At 43.8% G+C, this 19,665-nt stretch overlaps 1 protein-coding gene and 1 long non-coding RNA gene across 3 annotated transcripts; one reads left to right on the top strand and one right to left on the bottom strand.

Moving 5' to 3' along the window:
* Positions 1–598: 598 nt before the first annotated feature.
* On the top strand, positions 599–10,661 carry FBXW12 (F-box and WD repeat domain containing 12). 2 transcript variants are annotated; one of them, XM_060271457.1, is made up of 10 exons: positions 599–769; positions 1,905–1,942; positions 2,882–3,001; positions 3,962–4,083; positions 5,375–5,584; positions 6,304–6,465; positions 7,314–7,521; positions 8,993–9,174; positions 9,280–9,407; positions 10,351–10,661. In XM_060271457.1, exons 2-10 carry the CDS (start codon positions 1,912–1,914, stop codon positions 10,442–10,444), a joined length of 1,257 nt encoding a protein of 418 aa, XP_060127440.1. In that variant the 5' UTR covers positions 599–769; positions 1,905–1,911; the 3' UTR covers positions 10,445–10,661. The 2 variants fall into 2 exon arrangements, with proteins under 2 accessions (XP_060127440.1, XP_034962186.1); XM_035106295.2 differs by having other exon boundaries at positions 2,841–3,001.
* On the bottom strand, positions 6,693–17,927 carry LOC118080689 (uncharacterized). The gene is made up of 2 exons (XR_004692000.2): positions 17,606–17,927; positions 6,693–16,107 (listed from the first exon to the last, which is right to left on the bottom strand). It is a non-coding gene; the product is annotated as an uncharacterized LOC118080689 (long non-coding RNA).
* Positions 17,928–19,665: the final 1,738 nt, after the last annotated feature.

The raw sequence follows: 19,665 nt of genomic DNA, 5'->3' as shown, positions 1-19,665 counted from the left end.
CAACTAAGTTCAACTTTTTTATTATTATTGTGCGAGGCAGTTACAGTGAATGGTATAGTCTCTCCCCTGCAGAGTGAGACTTGCTTCCAATTAACCATCCATAGGAAGCTGATCCAATCCAACGCGATCCTATGCGTGTCTAGAAAAGACTGGGAGCTTCTGAGTTCTATGAGATGTACAGCTCAATCTTATTCAAAAGTCCCACTTTTAAAAAATTGGCTTTATTCCCAGAGAAGTGTGTAGAGCAGACATAGGGACCCTGGGATAATGTTGTTGGGCTACAACTCCCATTATCCCTGCCCGTACGGCTTGCTGGCCTCGTGTATATAGGACTGAAACCTCCTTGAGTATTAACATTCCACGTTCACTATACAATAAATTCCATTGATTTTTTAAATAAAAAAACCCTTATATTTGCTTCCTTGACATGCGCGCGGGTGCCAGGAGTTCTGTTGCCCAGAATCAACTAATGCCTCTTGATCCGGGACAAAAACAGCGGAGCAGCGTTCAGACCCGCCTGCTTTTAAGTGCTGACAAGCAGCCGGCAGGCCAGCAGCGACGGAACGTGAGTGACGCTCTCGCCCCGCCTTCGTTACCAGGCTGCCCGGACAGGGGCGGGGAGGGAAGAGGAGCGTCCGGACTCCGCTTGTGCGTGGCGGGGGATCTCGGAGGGAAGATGAGCGCTGAGACGCTGACCCTGGACTGCATCATCCACCTGTTCTCATACCTGGAGCCACCGGATCTACTCAGAGCAGCCCAAGTGAATAAGGTGCGTTGCAGCGCCCGGGTGGAGAGAACATCTTTCTTTCTCCACTTCGATCACGGGAAGTGGGGAAAGAGGGCTTCCCTTAACGACCTCTCCGAGCCAGGTGCGCCAGTAGCAGGCGCGCTTGCTCCAAGTTTCTCTCGACCTCTTCAAATACTTGGAGCGCGATCTTCCGGTTTTAATGGATGTACAACGTCCCAAATCACTGCAACCCTTCTCCCCCCAGCTTCCTCCTCTTCTTCCTCTTCCCCGTTGTACACCCCCCCTCCCCCTTTGCTTTTATTAACGAGCGAACTGTAGAGGACGAGATCCGAATTCCGGACGTCCCATTCTGACAGCGCGTCCCCGTCCAGCGTCGTGACACAATAGTCATTAAAGCGGGGAGAAGATCCTGCAGCAACACACTGGATTCAACAAAGCGCGCAACAGTATCCCTGGTCGATGTGGAAATCCCACGAACAAGACAGGCGCGTGCGCCTGCGCGCTTCCTGGGAGCTCTTTGCTTTCTGTTTTCAAGCCGGCCCCACCCTCGACGTTTCTGCAGTGCTGGCAATGCAGCCAGTAAGAGCGCAAGCCGCGCTGATCCAAGCGATGGTCCTTCCGGCGCTTCTGTTTCTGCAGATGTTAATAGGAAGCTTCTAGGATTGCAACCGTGTGTCCCCGCCTTCCCTAGCCTCTTCGGGGCCTCTTGCCACCTGTGTGACAAGCAGGCGTTAAGCTGACAAAAGCTTTCCCCTTCATTGTATTTGCATGACACGAAAAACTTCACCTACTGAATGAATATCACTTTTATTATTGCTTAAAGCAGAACTCTTTTTTGGGGGGGTGGGGGGGTTTACAAACGCTTAAATGTCCAACTAAGTACAGTACTTTGAAGTAAGACGTGCCTAAGGCTGCAATCTGATGCCCAGTAAGCCTCATTGCTCTGTTTTATATTTATTGCTTGTTACTGTGGTGTGTTGGGTATTTTATTACTTTTATTGTAAGTCACCTGGGACTTTGAGGTAAGACAAATAATAGACTGATTGATTGAATGAAACTCCAAGCCCTGTGCTCAAGCACAGTGTGACTCAGTGTGACTCAGTCCCCTGAATCTTGAAGAACTGCCTCTATAACCTGTCCTGCTTTCCCCTTTTAGACATGGAATGAAGCTGCAGAGACCTCTTCTCTTTGGAGGTTAGTACACTTCTTATCTATTTTAATATTTGGGTTTGGTGCATTCAGTTTACTTATTACATGTACTGAGAACACAGCATCATTCGCATACATGGAACTCAGCAGAGATCGATAAGGAGAACATAGCCAAGTCCCCTCTGGTGATCCCAACGGACATGGCTAGAAGACAGAAAGAGATCTGGGGGAAAGTCAAAACAAGGGTGGTAGGCAATGGACGTGAGGAACTTTGTTACAGCTGATAATGTTGATAAATAGGTACACACCATGCATTTAATGTACATTCAAAGCACACACACACACTCCTCAATCTTGGAAACTATAGCTTGTCCTTCCCAAAGCTACAGCCATGATTCTTGGGATGGGGACATGCTTAAAATGTGCTTAAAATGTATAGTGTGTACATAGCTACAGAAAACATGGGTTGGAAGGGCAAGATACATAGCAGCAGGGTCAGTGAGGGATCAGGCTTGGGGGGAGAGGTGGGGGGAGGGCTGTATTTGACCCCAGACCTGAGGTTCTCTGCCACTGCATTAAACTTGCAGACAAGAGTTTGTGCTAGATATGAAAGGGATAAATTATTTGGCAGCAGAATTCTGCATTGAGGAGAAAGGACTGAAGAGGATGTAGGAAAGCTCAAGATGAGGAAGGCAGGAATCAGAACCTGCCGTGAGCTGGAATCAGAATTTTAGCTGAGAGGCGACGGGGAGGAAGGAGCAGATTTTTGCCATGCCGTATATTGTAAAAATATGTAAATGAATGAAATCCAGCTGAAGACTTTGTAGCCTATTGCTTTTTATCTAATGACGACAGATTATGGTTGTCAATCGTTTCTGTGAAACTGCTCTGGAGGAAGGATTTTAAAATTTCAAGATAAATCTGCCACTCTTTAAATTTATAGAAATATGTGTCTAAGACGATGGGCCTTCTGTAATATCTCAGTGATCCCAGGAATGCAGACATGGAAAAAGTACTATCTCCACCGCTCTAATCTTGAGCATAAAAAGCTATCTGGACGACCTTCAGTTGACTACACATGTAAAGCGATGAGAGGACATACAGGTAGGATAAGCATGATAAAAACTCGTAATTTAATTTCCTAGAATAGGAAACACATATCACTCCCTCTCCACTTACTTTGATAATCATTGAAAATAACTACCATAATGGTGTGGGTAAAAAAGATTTTATATGCAGTAATGATGCCTAAACTTACGAATTTGACAGGGGAGGTGAAATGGGTGGGGGGAAGATTAGGAGGAAAAACATGGTCCCTCTTTGTTATCTGCATATGAAGCAAGTATTTAAAATAAATCCCTTCTCACTGCTGAAATCGTGAATACTTGAGTTTAATGAAACAGTTATGAAATATATGACTGGATGGAATAATGATGGTATACTAAAATAATTATTATATGCAGCTTGTCTTTTATTTTTATTTGGGGAGAAATAAATTGAATAGTGCATTTGAATAGTACATAATTTTATTCTCAAGATGCTATTTTAGAGTTACGTGATAAACCGTTGTTTCTGTTTGGTATATTGCATGTGCCTGAACTCTTTTGTAATTGAAGATTAGGCAACGGTGTTTACATTTTTGGCATATACTGAAGTCCTTTTTGTTCATACTGTACAATCACTTCTAGATTATTGATATTTGTCAATTGATATTGTTTGGTGTAAATTGTAGAAACTATACTGAATTTTAATGGTCTTGTTTTATGTTGCTTTTATTATCTATTGCATTTTTATTTTTTTACACTGTTTTTGAGTATATATTTAATGCATGCTTTGAGGGTTTTTCTTAAAAATATGAGGGGCATAGAGATATAAATGCATGTGTGTGGTTTTTTTAAAATAAGATTTTAAATAAATAAAATTATGTTGAGTGTTTATTGCAGATTTATAATATGCCACATGTCTGCAGTATCAGAAAACCCACTAGATTGATGGTTGTTTTCATGATGAAATTATGCTCAATTTTTTAAAATTCCAAATAAAATTCTGCTCATGTTGTTATAGGAACAATAACTGGTATGGCTTACCTATCAGAGAACGAACACACATTTGCAACAGGAAATGTCAAGTCTGTTGTGTGTACCACTTCTTCCGATGGCACAGTCAGGGCATGGAACGTCCAAGAGGTAGGACAAAAGAATGTGTAAAAAATAAATGGTGGATTTTAAGAAGAAAGGAAAATATTTCTGACTGGTGCCAAGGGGTGAGATTACACTTATATTCAGAATTACATCAAAGAGGAAAAGGAAGGAAAGCCCAGGTAGCTCAAATTGATATTTATTTATTTACTTAAGTTACAACAGTAGTGGCTTTGAGATATTTAAAAAGAGATGGGTGGGAAAGGAATTATCCTGCTGGAGAAAGGGTTTAAGGGAACCTGCAGTCAGGAAAAGCATTTCTAGCATGGACGCAGCCAGGATTTATTTTAAGGGGGCAGACACAACTGGTTATCTGCGACACAACTGGTCATTTAGTTACAGTAAGTATTTTTATTTATTTACTTGATTACCTGTACCCCCTGGCTATGCCCATGACTTCTAGGAGTGCAAGGGAGGGTATGGTTGAAAATTGCATCTTCCTGTCCTTCAGTGGGAGCCTCTGCTGAATCTCAGCCCCTTTCCTGGAAGAAGCGCTTCTGTTCACAGGAAGACAAAGCTGGGTGCAGCCCAATGAAAGCAGAAAGGAAGAAAACTAAAATTCCGGAAATTGACATGGCACATTTTTAAAGGCTGTTGGCATGACATTGATGGCAATATGGAGGACCAAAGTCTGATACAAAGGAAGCATCCATTGATTTGAAATGAATTCTGTTAGGATATTTTTGGCTGCAGATCAGGACTTTGAAATACTGTACAATGAAGGAGACTGACTCATTATGTTCTGATGTGCAAATAAATCAAGTGAACATGTTTCAACAAGGTAAAGGTGAAAGAAAGCAACAAATACACAAACTTTTCTATAGCATGTTTTATTTTCCTTTTTTTCTTTTTTCTTACCAACTCCACACTGAAAAAAGTTGGCGTATAGGACATACTTGAAAATCTGTAAAGTTGGCACTATACTTATTGTGCAGTTATGACCATGTCTACTTCATTGGGTCTCAGGCAACATACACACCAGACTGTTAAAGTACCCCCTGCTGCACACACACAGAATCCTGAGAGTTGAGTTTAAGGGTGCTCAGAAGTATAGGTCTGTAGAAGTCAACTACAATTCCCAGAATTCTCAGGTGGGGGTGTGTGCTTTAAAGGTTTGAAGCATATGTAGCCTTGGTCTTGGGTGAATGGGGTTAGACTGCAGTTTAAGCCATGCATAAAACAGATGTGTTAAATCAAATGGTCTGAAGACAATAGAGAACTGGAAATAAATTGGAAATAAGTTAGGCACGAATGGCACAACGTTGTATTTTTTCAACAGGGTACAGAGATTTGGTCAAGTCCCCAGCAGGAAAATGGACTGCAAAACATTGCCACATTTCCTTCATATAAATTGGTGACTACAATAGACTGTCGTGGGATAATCAAACTCTGGCATGGAGAGACAGGGGAAGAGCTTGCAACCTTTTCAGTATCATCCTCATCATGCTCTGTGGTTGTCTACACAATAAACAGCAAGCCATTCTTAACGGTAAGTGCAGCATGACTGACAGTTTGAAACAAATTTCCTGTTAGCTTACCGAAAGCCTGCTTAAAAATATGGAATAGTAGTTTTTAAAGTTGTTGCAACTCAGGGCTGGGTCAGAACTATTCCATTGTTTTTGCAAGAAATCCAGCAATCAGAGACTCAACAGACATTGGTAATCCACAGTTGAATATTTTGCATGTTGCTGCGAAATAATCATCATCCTATATAATAAAGTGCAAGTGCCTCTGCGTCCAGTCCCTGTGTCCGCGCTACTGCGCATGTGCCCCACGGACACAGGGATTGGATGCAGAGACTGGACGCACACACACACACACACTCCCCACCCCTCTGCCTACCGTTTACCTGCGGCCACCAACCGCCGCTCCCGGCTGGACAAGCGCCTCACTGCGCGAGGAGGCTGCTTCCTTTTCCTTTCCCACCCCCTACGCTCCCACCCCGGCGACCAGCAGCAAGCGGGCGTCGCGCACGCTCTCCCCCCCCACCCCCTGCCTACCGTTTCCCTCACAGTCCTCAGGAGAATCACGGCCTTCTCCTGGGCTCCCGCTGCCCAGCTGGGCTCAGCGGAGTGCCCACTGCTAAAGTGAGGGAAGGCCGCGGCCCCACCGCTCCTCTCACATACCGGTATGTTCTAGCGCCCATTTATTTAACGGGCTGAATGACACTAGTTAACTATACTTTCTGTGCTTCCTTCCTTGGTTTAGGTAGGCACCGAAGGAGGTAAACTCTATACATTAGCAGCTGCCGATTTAAGCCAAATTTCATCCACACAACTGTTCCAAAACTGTGGCATAGATTCATTACTTTGTTCACCCAATGGTCTATGGATAGTTGCTCGTCCTACAGATAATGCTTTACCACCAAAGGTACTGTTATGCTGCAGCATTTGACCATTTGTCGAGACTGACATCAACTTCAGGGTGGTGGTGGGGATTCAGTTGGGATTGTGGCGCAGGAGAAAGGGTTAAATTCCTCCTTTCCTGCATGCTGCAGTGTTGATTTCCTACCATTCCACATGGCTATTTAAAAGGGAAACAATCTTTAATGCTGAATGCAATTTTAGATTTAACCCATCATTTTTGGACTAAGACCGTTACAAACTGACTACTGTACTTTGGTGTGTCAACATTTTGCCTAGTATTTGTGTCCTTCCCTCCCCCTTTCCATGAGGTTACACCTTTAGGCTTCCCATCTAGCCTAAAGAGTTCTGGAGAGCTTGAAAACTTGCTCGCTGTGTTGTGACATTTAGTTGGTCCTAGCAAAGTTACCACTATATTGTGGCTTCTTTTTTCTCATAAACCTGCTATTATTGTCAACGAAACTCCACTCAAATCTCCATGCCACATAACGAGCAATCTTTGCTTGGGCAAAAGAAAAATGTCCCATTAACAGAGCTTCCCCTTCCTGCCTCTCCAGAGAGATGGGGAATGGGAGAGGCTGAACCTTGTATGGTTTGACCCACAATGGCAAAGTCATTTTCCCCTTCCATCCCTGTGGCAAGACACTTGGAGGGCCTGTAGGGATACTACCATCCTGAAAGAAGTATCAACCACCATTTGTGATGTGCCATGAAGCTCTGTAATTCAAAGCTCAAAATAATTTTTTGCATAAATTCCAAAGTGAAAATCCTCACTTGGGCTATACAAGTATATCATAAGCAGCTCTTTGGATCCCAGTTTGTGTGTGTTAATGCTTGTTTTTGTATATGTAACAGGTGGTTTATACACATTCTGCAACTAATTCTGTAGATGATGAACAGTTATCTAGTCCTCTTCCGATCAGAGGGCAGTGCCTTGACACCTGCTGGTTACCAGCAGAACCAGCAAGAGTAGCAGCACTGCATGATGAAGAGACGAATTGTCACATTGTGAGCTTAGATATACACATTGAGAATAAGTCTAAATATAAAATGAGTATTACAGGTAAGTTTCTTCAAACTGTTGTGTAGCAGAAGGTAATTTATCCTTTTATTTAGTAGCAATCCAGAAAACATCCTGAACTCAATTGCTATTGAAAAGGAAATAAGTCAGGTGGACCTTTCTTGTATAGGTGAAGAGGAACAGCATGTTTTTAAATGTTGGTTGCAATTCCAACAGCAGCTGTCTACCAGCTCCATCTGGTATGCAGGCAGAGACCCTACCTGCTCACAGACTGTCTCGTCAAAGTGGTGCATGCTCTAGTTATCTCCCGCTTGCACTACTGCAATGCGCTCTACGTAGGGCTACCTTTGAAGGTGACTTGGAAACTGCAATTAATCCAGAACGCAGCAGCTAGACTGGTGACTGGGAGTGGCCGAGACTTATAACACCTGAGAGATCTGCATTGGCTCCCAGTACGTTTCCGAGCACAATTCAAAGTGTTGGTGCTGACCTTTAACACTCTAAATGGCCTTGGCCCAGTATACCTTAAGGAGCGTCTCCACCCCCATCTTTATGCCCAGACACTGAGGTCCAACTCCAAGGGCCATCTGGCGGTTCCCTCACTGTGAGAGGTAAGGTTGCAGGGAGCCAGGCAGAGCCTTCTCGGTGGTGGTGCCTGCCATGTGGAACGCCCTCCCATCAGATGTCAAGGAAATAAGCAACTATCCTACTTTTAAAAGACATCTGAAGGCAGCCATGTATAGGAAGTTTTTAATGTTTAATGCTGTATTGTGATTTAAATATTCGATTGGGAGCCACCCAGAGTGACTGGAGAAACCCAGTCAGATGGGCGGGGTATAAATAAATTATTATTATTATTATTATTATTATTATTATTATTATTATTATTATTATTACTACTACCCACTTATGTGCAAATAAGCTCACTAAATTCAATGGGGCTTATTTCTGAATAGACATGGAAGGGATTTCAGCCTTTGTCTTTCTGTGCACAGTAAACCATGAAAGCAGGGACTTGGCCGCACTGTGTCAAAGCTGAATAACAAAATGCATTGGACAGTTCAGTGCTAGAGCATATGCTGTGGAAGTAGGTGGTCCAGGTTCAGTCTCCAACTTCTCCACTTAGGTTTGGCAGAGACAACTGCCTGAAAATCTGCAGAAATGCTGCCAGCCAGTGTTGACAACACTGAACTAGACAGACCAATGGCCTTCCTATGTCCCTAATTTTATATACCCATGTTTTGTCAAGCTCAACAGATAATACCCAATTGACAAATTTATTTCTTTAGGCAACTTGTTTTCTTAATCAGTGTTCCCTATCTTGTTTTCATTCCTGTCCAGAGTAGCACAGTAGACAGAACTGGTCTGAATCAGCATGATGTTCTCGATACACAATATGTAGCTCAAAATTCAGAGAACCGTGACCTAACTAATATACTGGTGAGCACTGTTGCAGTACTCTTCACAGTAAACAGAGCAGAAATTTCAGTGCTAAAATGTTTTTTATGAAAAGCTCAACAGGTTGCAGACTTCACGTTACCAACACAACTACGGATTGGAGAGACGATTATGAAAGGATTTGGCAAACAAACTATTCTTTTAGCAACTGGACCAGAGCTGAAATTATATACTCTGTCAGGAACTGAATTAATGGCTTTCAAAGATCACCACAATTCTATTACATCAATATGGGTGGTATATACAGTTACTATTACTTACTACTATTATTTATTTCTGTTCTCTACACTAAATATTCTTTAACTAAAAGGCTTTAATATGCATCCACCCACTCCCAACCAGGATCCTTTTCATGTTGTCACATCATCCATGGACCTCTCACTTCGTGTGTACTCCTGGAAAAATGACAACAAATCTTCTTTGCTGAACGGTCGCTACCACTTACTAGGAGGATCCCACAGATGGTCAAAGTAAGTTTAAAACATTTTTCAAATTGCAGTAAGATCAGAGCACCTATCACTTTCTTGCTAAATGCATCTATATCAGAAGGCAGATTTGAGACTAAAAGTACATCTGTGACCCCAAATGCTAGTTTGAACTGTATTTATATGGAAGACTTCAGTTCAATTGCTTTCTGAAAATCAGTCTAGAGTGATACTACATCATAGGAGCTATGGGCCAGGGTTTAAAGACAGCGATATGTGAATTATATAGAGGCTCTGGGGATTGCTTTGCTTTCCCTTATGACTGGATCCCTTGACACAAAGTTCAACATATCATTTCCCCGGTTTGACCATGAGGGGTAGATAAAAGCCAGTGTGGTATAGTGGTTAAGAGCGGCAGACTCGTAATCTAGGGAACCGGGTTCGTGTCTCCGCTCCTCCACATGCAGCTGCTGGGTGACCTTGGGCTAGCCACACTTCTCTGAAGTCTCTCAGCCCCACTCACCTCACTGAGTGTGTGTTGTGGGAGAGGAAGGGAAAGGAGAATGTTAGCCGCTTTGAGACTCCTTAGGGTAGTGATAAAAGCGGGATATCAAATCCAAACTCTTCCTCTTCTTCTTATGTGCACTGTTTTTTGCCTGTGTCATCCATGGCTTTCCTCATCCCCCAATTTTATCTTTATAAGCAGTGAAGCTTACAGCCAAGGGATAAACCAATTCCATTGTAATGAACACAGAACCAACCTACTACTCAGGTTTAAAAAAGACTGTAGTAACAGCTTTGAAAACAGGGCAAAACTGGGGCTATGCTTAGCAGGGCAACATAAAAAAAATCACTGCAATATTTCAAAAACCTGCAATTTAACTTCTCGTACTAAAACAGAATGAGTTTGTTTCAATATGTCAAAGTAGTTAAATTAAGTACTGAATTGTGCCAAGTACTGTGAGCTATATATTTTTTCCTCTCCTAGTGGCTTTAGAAGTGTGGCTTGTGATGATGTGAGCATTGTTGGTGTGGTGGCTGGAAATGGAGACATCTTAAGAGCATACTGCTTTAACTTGTAAGACATGTTGTTTCTCTCCTTTTACAGTCTCATGTTAGTTTTGTTTGCCTGTCAATTAACTCTAAAGTGAATTCATCATCACATGATGCAGCCCATGTGTAATCTAGAGACAAAATGTCAGTATGATTTATAACATTTTATGCCACTTGAAAACAAAAGCATGCAGTGAAATCCAAGCTTAGATGTTTTTATATCAACAATAAACTATTTAAGTGGTGGTCAGTTATCTTTTTCCTTCCTCTTTAAAAATACACATGACTTTCATGAAATCCCATCTCAGTCTGGAAAATGGCAGTAATTTTACTAAATGCTGAGATATAATGTGAGTGTAGGGACCCAGGTGGTGCTGTGGGTTAAACCACAGAGTCTAGGGCTTGCTGATCAGAAGGTCGGCGGTTCGAATCCCTGCAACGGGGTGAGCTCCTGTTGCTCGGTCCCAGCTCCTGCCCACCTAGCAGTTCGAAAGCACATCAAAGTGCAAGTTGGAAAGGTAAACAGCGTTTCCATGCGCTGCTCAGGTTCCCCATAAGCAGCTTTGTCATGCTGGCCACATGACCCGGAAGCTGTCTGTGGACAAACGCCGGCTCCCTCGGCCTATAGAACGAGATGAGCGCCGCAACCCCAGAGCCGGACATGACTGGACCTGATGGTCATGGGCCCCTTTATCTTTACCTTTAATGTGAGTGTACAATGGACCAGATTAGTAAATATTTTCTGAAGTTTGGGGGGGAGGGGAAATAACATGGGTCCAGTCTACCATAGTGTACACCTCAGTTCAGTTTCTAAGATAAAGCACTCAAGGTCGTATCCAACATTGCTGCTCTGCTAGAACTGAAAGTTTTCCCCCAGCCTCCTTGCATTAGAGGCAGATTAAGGGCGCCCAGGGGGGCACCACAACTATGAAGTAGTGAATTGAGCAGAAGAGAAGGCTAGAGGTGGGGTGCCAAATTTTGACCTTGCACAGGGCACTGCTGAAATTTGAAATACCGAAGTGCTTGTACACTCTCAATCTGCTCCAGATGAGATTTTGAGAGTGCAGCAGGAGAGCAAGGGAATTCCAATTGCCTGAGCAAAACTTCATAGGTGCAGCATTGGACAAAACCCTCATTCAAAGTTGGTTTCACAGCTAAACAATACAGACATGTGAGAACTCCTAAATGTGGGGGTAGGACCACACAATCAATTTCTAAGGCCCTGGCAAGGTCAGCACAGCTTATGTGGAATAGCTGCTTCAAGGAGAATTACACACTCTTACCAAAATGCCATGTTCAAAAATTGGACACATGTGAACACTACAGTTAGATAATCAACACTGTTCATTAAAATCTCATTTTCCAGTTTTATCTACTGGGGTGTTGGAGAAAGGCAACATAAGACAGGAAACAGCATGTACTACTACAAAGCAATTTATTGAGCAGCCTAGTTTACTTTCTTAAGTAATTCTTAAACATATGACACTTTGGAGCCTTAAGAGTTTAAACCATTACACCATTCTCTTTTCTACTCAGTTTGGATAGAATACTTTGTACAATAGAATTCTCTTAGCAAAAAAGCCAAGGATACATTCTGTAGGCTAAAAGGTAGCTCAAGGTTTCCACACATTTTCTGGCTTACTCAGTGAACAAAACTTTTCTAGCAAGTCTTCCAAACCTTAAACCACAACCTAGTAGAGGAAGAGCCAATATCATCCTGTTGTAATATTAAAGCCCTAAGAAAGGCAGCAGGTTGTATAGTTAACTCCTTGCGGGCAAAACCACTGCCCTAAAACTATGCAACCTACTACCTCTTCCTAGGAACCCACCACGTCTTCAGCAATCCTTCAAAAAAGAAAAGAAAAAGATTAGCTGTAGTGAAAGACAAACTTTATACAACATAAGGCAAGATGTTGTATCACAAATGTTCAGTTACTATAGAAGTAAACCACTTGCTACGTAAGTACAAAGCCATTCACTGTTAGTCCTTTGTTATATCATTAATAGTATACACACTTAATATCCTTCCAATTAAACTTAAACAAAACACTTGTTTTTTTATCCAACTCAGCTCAAACCAAGTAGCACATATTTTCAAGATGCAGATACCTGAAACGATCAAATTAATGCTGAAAAATAGAGTTTCATTTAGTTACAGATCTTCTGTGCAAATCATTGCATTTATTTTCCATTAAGAGAGGTCCCACTAAGGTTGCTGGTAAACTCAGCAAAAACACTGCAGAATTTTACTCCTCAAGGAAGGCAATAGATTGTATAGTTATCTCCTGAAGAGGGCAAAATAACTGCCCTACAACTATACAATCTACTACCTCAACCTGATAAGAGAAATGTATTTAGAAGGGTTCTATTTCCAGTTAATTTGTTCAGAGTCTACCTGCCCATGGACTGGATCCTGAAACATACTTGCAGATGGGGACATCTCCATCTCCTCTCACCTGTGCTTCACAAAAAGCCTTTCTGGAAGGATATCCGGAACAGTGCAGAATAGAGCACAAGTGGGCTCAGAGAAGACAAAACAACAACATTGGGTAAAGGCACACTTTGCACAAGGTGCCCCTGGCCAATTCAGGTCTGCTCTCCACATTATAGTTCACACCTTTCAGGAGGCCCCCTGACTAAGAAGGAACAGATGGGGAGGAGATGATAGAAGTCCCTTTCCAAAAGTTTCTTTCCATTCATGTTCCTCAGGATCCAACTCTTTGAGTCCACATTTCCTTGACAAGTGTGTCTGATGAGCCATCATTATGGCCTCCCAGTTGTAATCATATAGCCAGTAACAAAGCCATACAGATGTCACTGATGATTGTCTGCCTCTTTAGGAAAGACAGTAGACTGTATAGTTATCTCCCAGTGGTGGGTATGACCCTAAAAACTATACAACCTACTACCTCATCCCACAGCGCAGGTATCTTCACTTAAGATATGTTGATTATGTTCTTTAAAAGAACAGGTTTACCTGAATGCTTCTAACAGGTAAAGTCATTTAAATACTTTTTAACACACACACACACACACACACACAAAACAAATAGCTGATAGATAAAAGAATGGTTAAACCGTAGACACTTCTCTGGATAGCAAGATTCAGTAGACTGTAAATGTTCAAGCAAAGGAAATACAATACAATATTCTTCTTCCTGTTCCCCACTCAAACCTGAAAGGAGGAAGAAATGTTAATGAAAAACCCTCCAAATATATAAATTTCATCTATATGGTAAGTGTCATAATATTACACAAGTAATGCAGGAAATCAATCCTCCAGCTTATTCTAAAGGAAGATGCAGTTCAGAAATCAATACGGAATTTGACAAGTGAGTTTTGGAATGTAATTAAATGCAACAAGTTGTTTTTTTTAGTTCCCTACATTTTTGGAACTCAAGAACATTCTTACTCCTTTACTGGAAGAAGCCAAAAATCTCCATGATGTAATTAGCTTTTGAATATTAAAAATTTTTTGATTGCTATATGAAGCTCTTCATGACATACCAAGGAGGGCTTCGGGGGGGGGGGGGACTGGCTTATGTTCAATGTACTCAGGGATAAGCTATTAGGAAATATCATCCCACATGGCTGAATGGCTGAATCATCAGCACAAAAAAGAAGGTATAATTTGGTTCAATTTCTCTTTACTGCTGAGAATAGAATGATGTTGCTATCTCATTTGGGGGGGGGGGGTTATTAGTTATAATGGCTTGGATCCAGAGTTCCCATGAGTGGAACTCTATCCACAGGATACACCCACTGAAAGATGAGGGGGCAAGATGATTTTTTACTATTCCCCTCTACAAAATTCTGGTTTTCAGAGAGCTTCTGGAACAGTGGAAGAGGTGGTGCGAGGTTACAAAGACTCAGCAAAAAATTACCTCCTCTTTCTTCTTTGGGAGCCTTCTCTGCATATTCATCCCTTGCACTAATGTAAGGAGTTCTCCCATTCACAGAAGAAACAAGCAACCCACTACCCTCAAAGCAAGGAAATATAATTTTAAAATAAAATTTCTAGAGCATTATATCACAGCAGTATCTAAACCTCAAAAAGCCTACTCCATATAAGTAGTACTTGGAACAAAAATAACTGGAAGCATTTATCATATGCAGTTAAAATGACTTTTAAAAATATCATTTTACAGTATGATTCAGTCACATCTCCTTACTAAACAACTGCTTTTTTAATTAAAACATCTACAATTTCTTGTGCATTTTCTTAAATTGTTTTCATTAGGCATGCACAGAAATCGAAGCACTGGGCCTTGATGTTGACTCAAATAATAGCACCTAAAATATTTTAAAGCAATTATGTATTTTTGTGTGGATAGCCATAAAAAGTTTCAGGTGGAGGTGGAGAGGGAGGCCCATTCCCAGAATAAAAGTCCCCTCCTAGCTCTTACGAAGAGGACTATCAGTATTAGGCCTCCACTGTCGGTACTCTAATGGCAGAGAGGAAAATGGGGGAGTGTTCACAGGGCAGATGAGAAGAGGCGCTGATCTGCTAAGACCTAAAAATGCCTCCTGCCAGCCACACATGCCCTGGGAAGAAGATGGGTGAAGTATACCAATGGAGACACACCCAAAACAGGTTTATTGGCAGTAGCAGTGGAATAATCTAAAGTGGCTGTGAAACACTCACCATTTGGATTTCCCACAACGCCCTAATGTGTTACTCCAAGAAATTTAACAGCAGTAAGAACCAGACAAGAAGAAACAGTGGATGCAGCACTGGTGTCATTCACATTAAAATCAAAAGTAACAATTTGGCCCTACTTTGCCTTACATAGTTTTATCGTACTTTGCACTAGTTTATTATTTCTTGAAACACACATAATTTAATGACCCAACTATACAAACTTTATTCTCTAGTCTTCTGTTTAGCTTCTTGTCAGTTCCAACCCTGTTTAGTCAGAGATGGAATTGTCTCAAGCACCCTAAATTCAGTTTTGCAAGTTCTTAAACTGAATGAACATCTCCAGCATCAAAGCCAATTTTATTATGTTTACATAGATCAGCACTTGCATCTTAGCAAAATACAAATTTTACTGCAGTGTAGCACTACAGCAGCCTTCCCCATCCCAGTGTCCTTCAAGATTTTTTGGACTCTCAATGCACATTAGCCCCAAACAGCACAATCATTAGTCAGGGACAATGAGTTATAGCTGAAACAGTTGGTACATATGGAGGACATCAGGTTGGTGGAGGACTACTACAAAATGCATCAAGTATATAAAAGATATATCACTAGCTCCTCTATACTGTTTATCAATGCCATTCATAAACTCAAATTTATCTGACCTAATGTTAACCACAGATTACACTTTCAACTGATTAATGCCCATTAATGAAACGTAGTTTGGTAATATCAATTTTAACAACTAAATATAAATCAAATTCTAAAAAAATAAATTGCTTCTATCAATCTACAGTATGTTTATTCAATTAATAGGTACCCCAGAAGGCAGTCTACCATCTCTGAGCTTCCTTCCGTTCTCCTGAAACTTTGTGCTTTCTGTCTTCCCACTTTCCCACACACAAGACAGCTGGAGAAGTTCAGCAAACTGCTTAACAAACCAACTACCCCCAAGGATTTACAAACCCTATAAAACTGTTTCCAAGTACTTTCCTTTATCATCTTCAATGCCAAGTCCAGCCACCACATCTGAGGCCAATGTTTCTCCTTCAACTGTAAAGAAGCAGATATTATTACAGACGGTCAATCTATATAGTCATATTTTCCTACCATGTAATTGATGTTTTGCCAGAGAAAGCAAATGAGTCGCTTTGCAACCTTTTTACCTACCCACAAACGGGATACAACAAGGAACGCAACCCAGAAGCAGAATTGCAAGGGACAAAACACATCCACCCTATATCGTAGAGGTCTGAAGCTTTGGAACATGTAGCTCTAACAACTGCCATAAGCCAATATCTAAAATTGGGAATTTGAGGATTGAGCTGAGCCAGAGGTGCCACCTTCCAAATCCGTCCTACCCTTTCTCCCTCCTAAGCATCAGCAACTGGGTGGTAAAACCAAAAGAGCGGCCACAGCATGGGAAAGCCACTCACCTTCCCCGATTTCCAAAGTTAATATACATACACACATACAAAGTTAATGCAGTCTTCCAGCCCCCAAGGACATGCAGAAGACCAGCCCGCAGTCCCGCCCTGCTCTGCTGCCAGTCTCAGAACGGGCATTTGATGCCGAAGGAAGACCTAGTGAGGCCCTAGGCCGGCGGTTTACTCGGAGGTAAGCCGGCGGGCGCACGATCGTTGCCCTCAGCCTGCAATGCCAGGCACAAGGGAGGAAGGAGAACGCGCGGGAAGGAGAGGCGGCGCGCCTCGTGGTAAGGGAGCCGCTTGCCAAGAAACAGCCCACCTCCTGCTCCTCCTCCCCCGCTTCCCTCCCTTCCTCTCGTCCACCGTAGAATGCCGGGGGGGGGGAGGGCGCTCGCCTTGCAGGCCTTTCTTCGCCCAGGGGCTCTCGGGGCCCAACGTTCCAGCCAATGGGAGGGAGGGAGGGAACGTTGAAGCGGCGGGGGGGGCGCAGGAGGATGAGCGCGAGAAGGAAGCAGCGACGGTTTTCGGCCGGCAGTAGGCGGGAAAAAGGGGTGCCGAGAGGCAGAGAGACGGGGCGGGGCTTTCCCCCATCTTACTCGGGAGTCCCAGCCGCAGCATCACCTCGCGCCCCACCCACTTTCTCTCTTCCCTTTCCATCCCGCCCTCACAAGCCAAGGTCTCTCTCTCTCTCTTGCCCACTGCGAACTTGCTACGGGAAGTGACGCGACACGTACAAGCCAAGCACCCTCGGCCAACAGCAACGGAGGGTGACCGCCTAGCAGCCAATCGGCGGTCGCTTAGTGGGCGGGGTTTCCCGGACCCTCAGGTTTGTCAGGGAAGGCGCGGCGGCAATGGGAGGGGTGGAGGGGGAGAGAGAGAGAATGGAAGAGAGCGGGGAAGCGGGCTAGAGAAGCTGACAAGAAGGGGGTGGAGAGGATTTGTGACTGGAACGCGAGGAGGGAATGCGGAGGTTCTGTCCCGCTCCTCCGTAGCGGGGAGCTCGGGGGTAAACTGAGGGGCTGTTCCCTCTCCCGCGCGCACGAGAACAGCGCCGGCTCCCTCAATGGAAGGACCGCTGCTTCTTCCCTCATAGTTCCCTCTATCACACACACGCACACTGGTACCTGCAGAAGGATGACCCAGCCGGGACAGCGCCACCGAAGACCCGGATGGAAGAGCCGCCGTCAATGCTGCTGCTCCTGCAGCAGCGCTACCGCCTTTCCCCGCAGTGGATCACGGGAAAAAAACTGATGACGCCGCACCCCCCACCTCAGAAGAATGGGAAAAGCTCCGCCTCCGCGGCGTGTGCCGAGTTAAGGGAAGGAGCGTGACCCGTCCGTCACCCACGCTTGTCCACTGTTATTGGAGTACGCAGCCCGTGTCCCCACCCTAGTGCAAGTTCTTGTATTCTGATTGGAGGAGTCGGGACTCCTGTGTCAGCCAGCGCGCTCCCTACCCTACCTGGTTGGTGCTCAAATTCCTTAGCCCCCGCTCCGCCCTCTCCTAATGGGAGAGCGCTCTCGGCTTTGCTCACTCGGAGGGGACGAGGACGGGCCGGGGAGTCACGTACCGTACTGCCTCCTCGCCGTCCTCTCTGCGTCCTTCCTCGGAGCTAAAACCCGCCCACCTTCCTCTCAAGTCTGCAGGCGCCAGAACTGATAGCCGCCGCAGCTTTGCTCTCACTGACAAAGGCTTTGGGCAGCCGGCTGTGCTAAGGAGGAGTTCGATTGAAGCAGTCGTGGAGCCTTGACCCTATGCATGTTTCATCAGAAGTGAAGAGATGCAGCTTTAAATTTGTTAGCCTTTCGAGTAGTGCAAGACACTTAGGCTGCAGTCAATGCAATAGTAATTCGTTGTTCCCGCAAGGGGAGAATGACAATAAAGATATCTTATCTTATGAGGAATCTAAATGGTCAGAGGTGGTGAGGGGTTGCAGGCCATCTCTTCTGTTGTAACTTGCCTAAGGATAAACTCTTCCACTTGCCTAATCTGTAAGGCAACGGCGGGGGGGGGGGTGCCAGCTCTGCCAGTGTATTGCAGGAGAATAATTAATCAGCAGAGAATACTTTGAGCATTCATACGTGATACATTTTGAGGAGGATGTCTGTTGTGTCCATTCTTTGCACCTGGTATTTAAAAGATACACAGCACCACCTACAGCTTACCTAATACATGGCAAATTCGGAGATTGTAAAGACACTCTGCTTATGTATCATATTTATGAGCTCAATTCTCCCTGTTAGTCTAAAGGTTGGTGCTCTTCCCATCCTCGAACCGCATGACTTTTGTGCTTTATATTTCATGCTTCCTGCCAGTGCTCTACTTCAGTGTTTCTCAACCTTTTTTGGGCCAAGGCACACTTGTTCCATGAAAAAAATCACGAGGCACACCACCATTAAAAAAGTTAAAAAATTTAACTCTGTGCCGCCCTATATTGACTATATAATTATGACTGTAAGAAACACTTGCCAATTGCTGTGTTGGTTGCAATCTCCTGTAATAAGGCTTCACAAGCCACTGATTTCTCTGCCAGCACAATCCTTTGCTCAGCAAGTTTCAGGTTGAGCTCATCCAGCCAGCTTCTTTAAGTTTGTCTAAAACCACCCTCCCGTGGTGGTGGCTGTTGAGAGCTGCGCTCGCTCCGCGTCGTGACCCGGCCGGGTTCCTTTCCGGCGGGTCAGTACTGTTCATTGGCGGCCGCCAGGCACGTGACAATGCAAATCGCCCTTCTCGTCGCCGCACGTCGCGGCACACCAGCCAGCGTCTCGCGGCACACTAGTGTGCCGCAGAACAGCGGTTGAGAAACGCTGCTCTACTTCATGCAACAGTTAAGGGCAAAAGAAACCAACATTATTTCTTAGTTCCAAGCTCACTTCCCAGAATATGGGATTTTGTCTGCAACCTTATGAAATACCAAGATTGCTTTAGCACATGTTGTGGGCAGGGAAGCAGAAGTTCACATGAGGGAACACATGTGGTTGGGCTTCCTTGATTTACCTCCTTCCCCTTTTTTTGTAAAGTGCACTCCTCCACCCCATATATTAATTTCCGTTTCCCCTCTGCCTTTAAGTTAATGAGTCATTAAAGTGAAACCTTGTAGTCCGTCTTTTTTATCTGGTTATGGAGAGCTGAACTGCATCTGTCATTTCCATGTGAGGCTCAATGTGCCCCATCGATCTTACCA

This window comes from Zootoca vivipara, chromosome 2 (assembly GCF_963506605.1).
Source record: "Zootoca vivipara chromosome 2, rZooViv1.1, whole genome shotgun sequence".
In the NCBI taxonomy this organism is placed as follows: Eukaryota; Metazoa; Chordata; class Lepidosauria; order Squamata; family Lacertidae; genus Zootoca; species Zootoca vivipara.
This window is presented reverse-complemented; position numbering and strand designations above follow the sequence as displayed.

What these genes read in the sequence shown, in the direction of transcription:
- FBXW12 (XM_035106295.2), top strand. Translation starts at nt 677, where the DNA reads ATGAGCGCTGAGACGCTGACCCTGGACTGCATCATCCACCTGTTCTCA. An exon ending in ATATAAAATGAGTATTACAG is followed by an intron (nt 7,522 to 8,992) that starts GTAAGTTTCTTC and finishes TTTTATGAAAAG; the next exon opens with CTCAACAGGTTGCAGACTTC. An exon ending in CTATTACATCAATATGGGTG is followed by an intron (nt 9,175 to 9,279) that starts GTATATACAGTT and finishes ACTCCCAACCAG; the next exon opens with GATCCTTTTCATGTTGTCAC.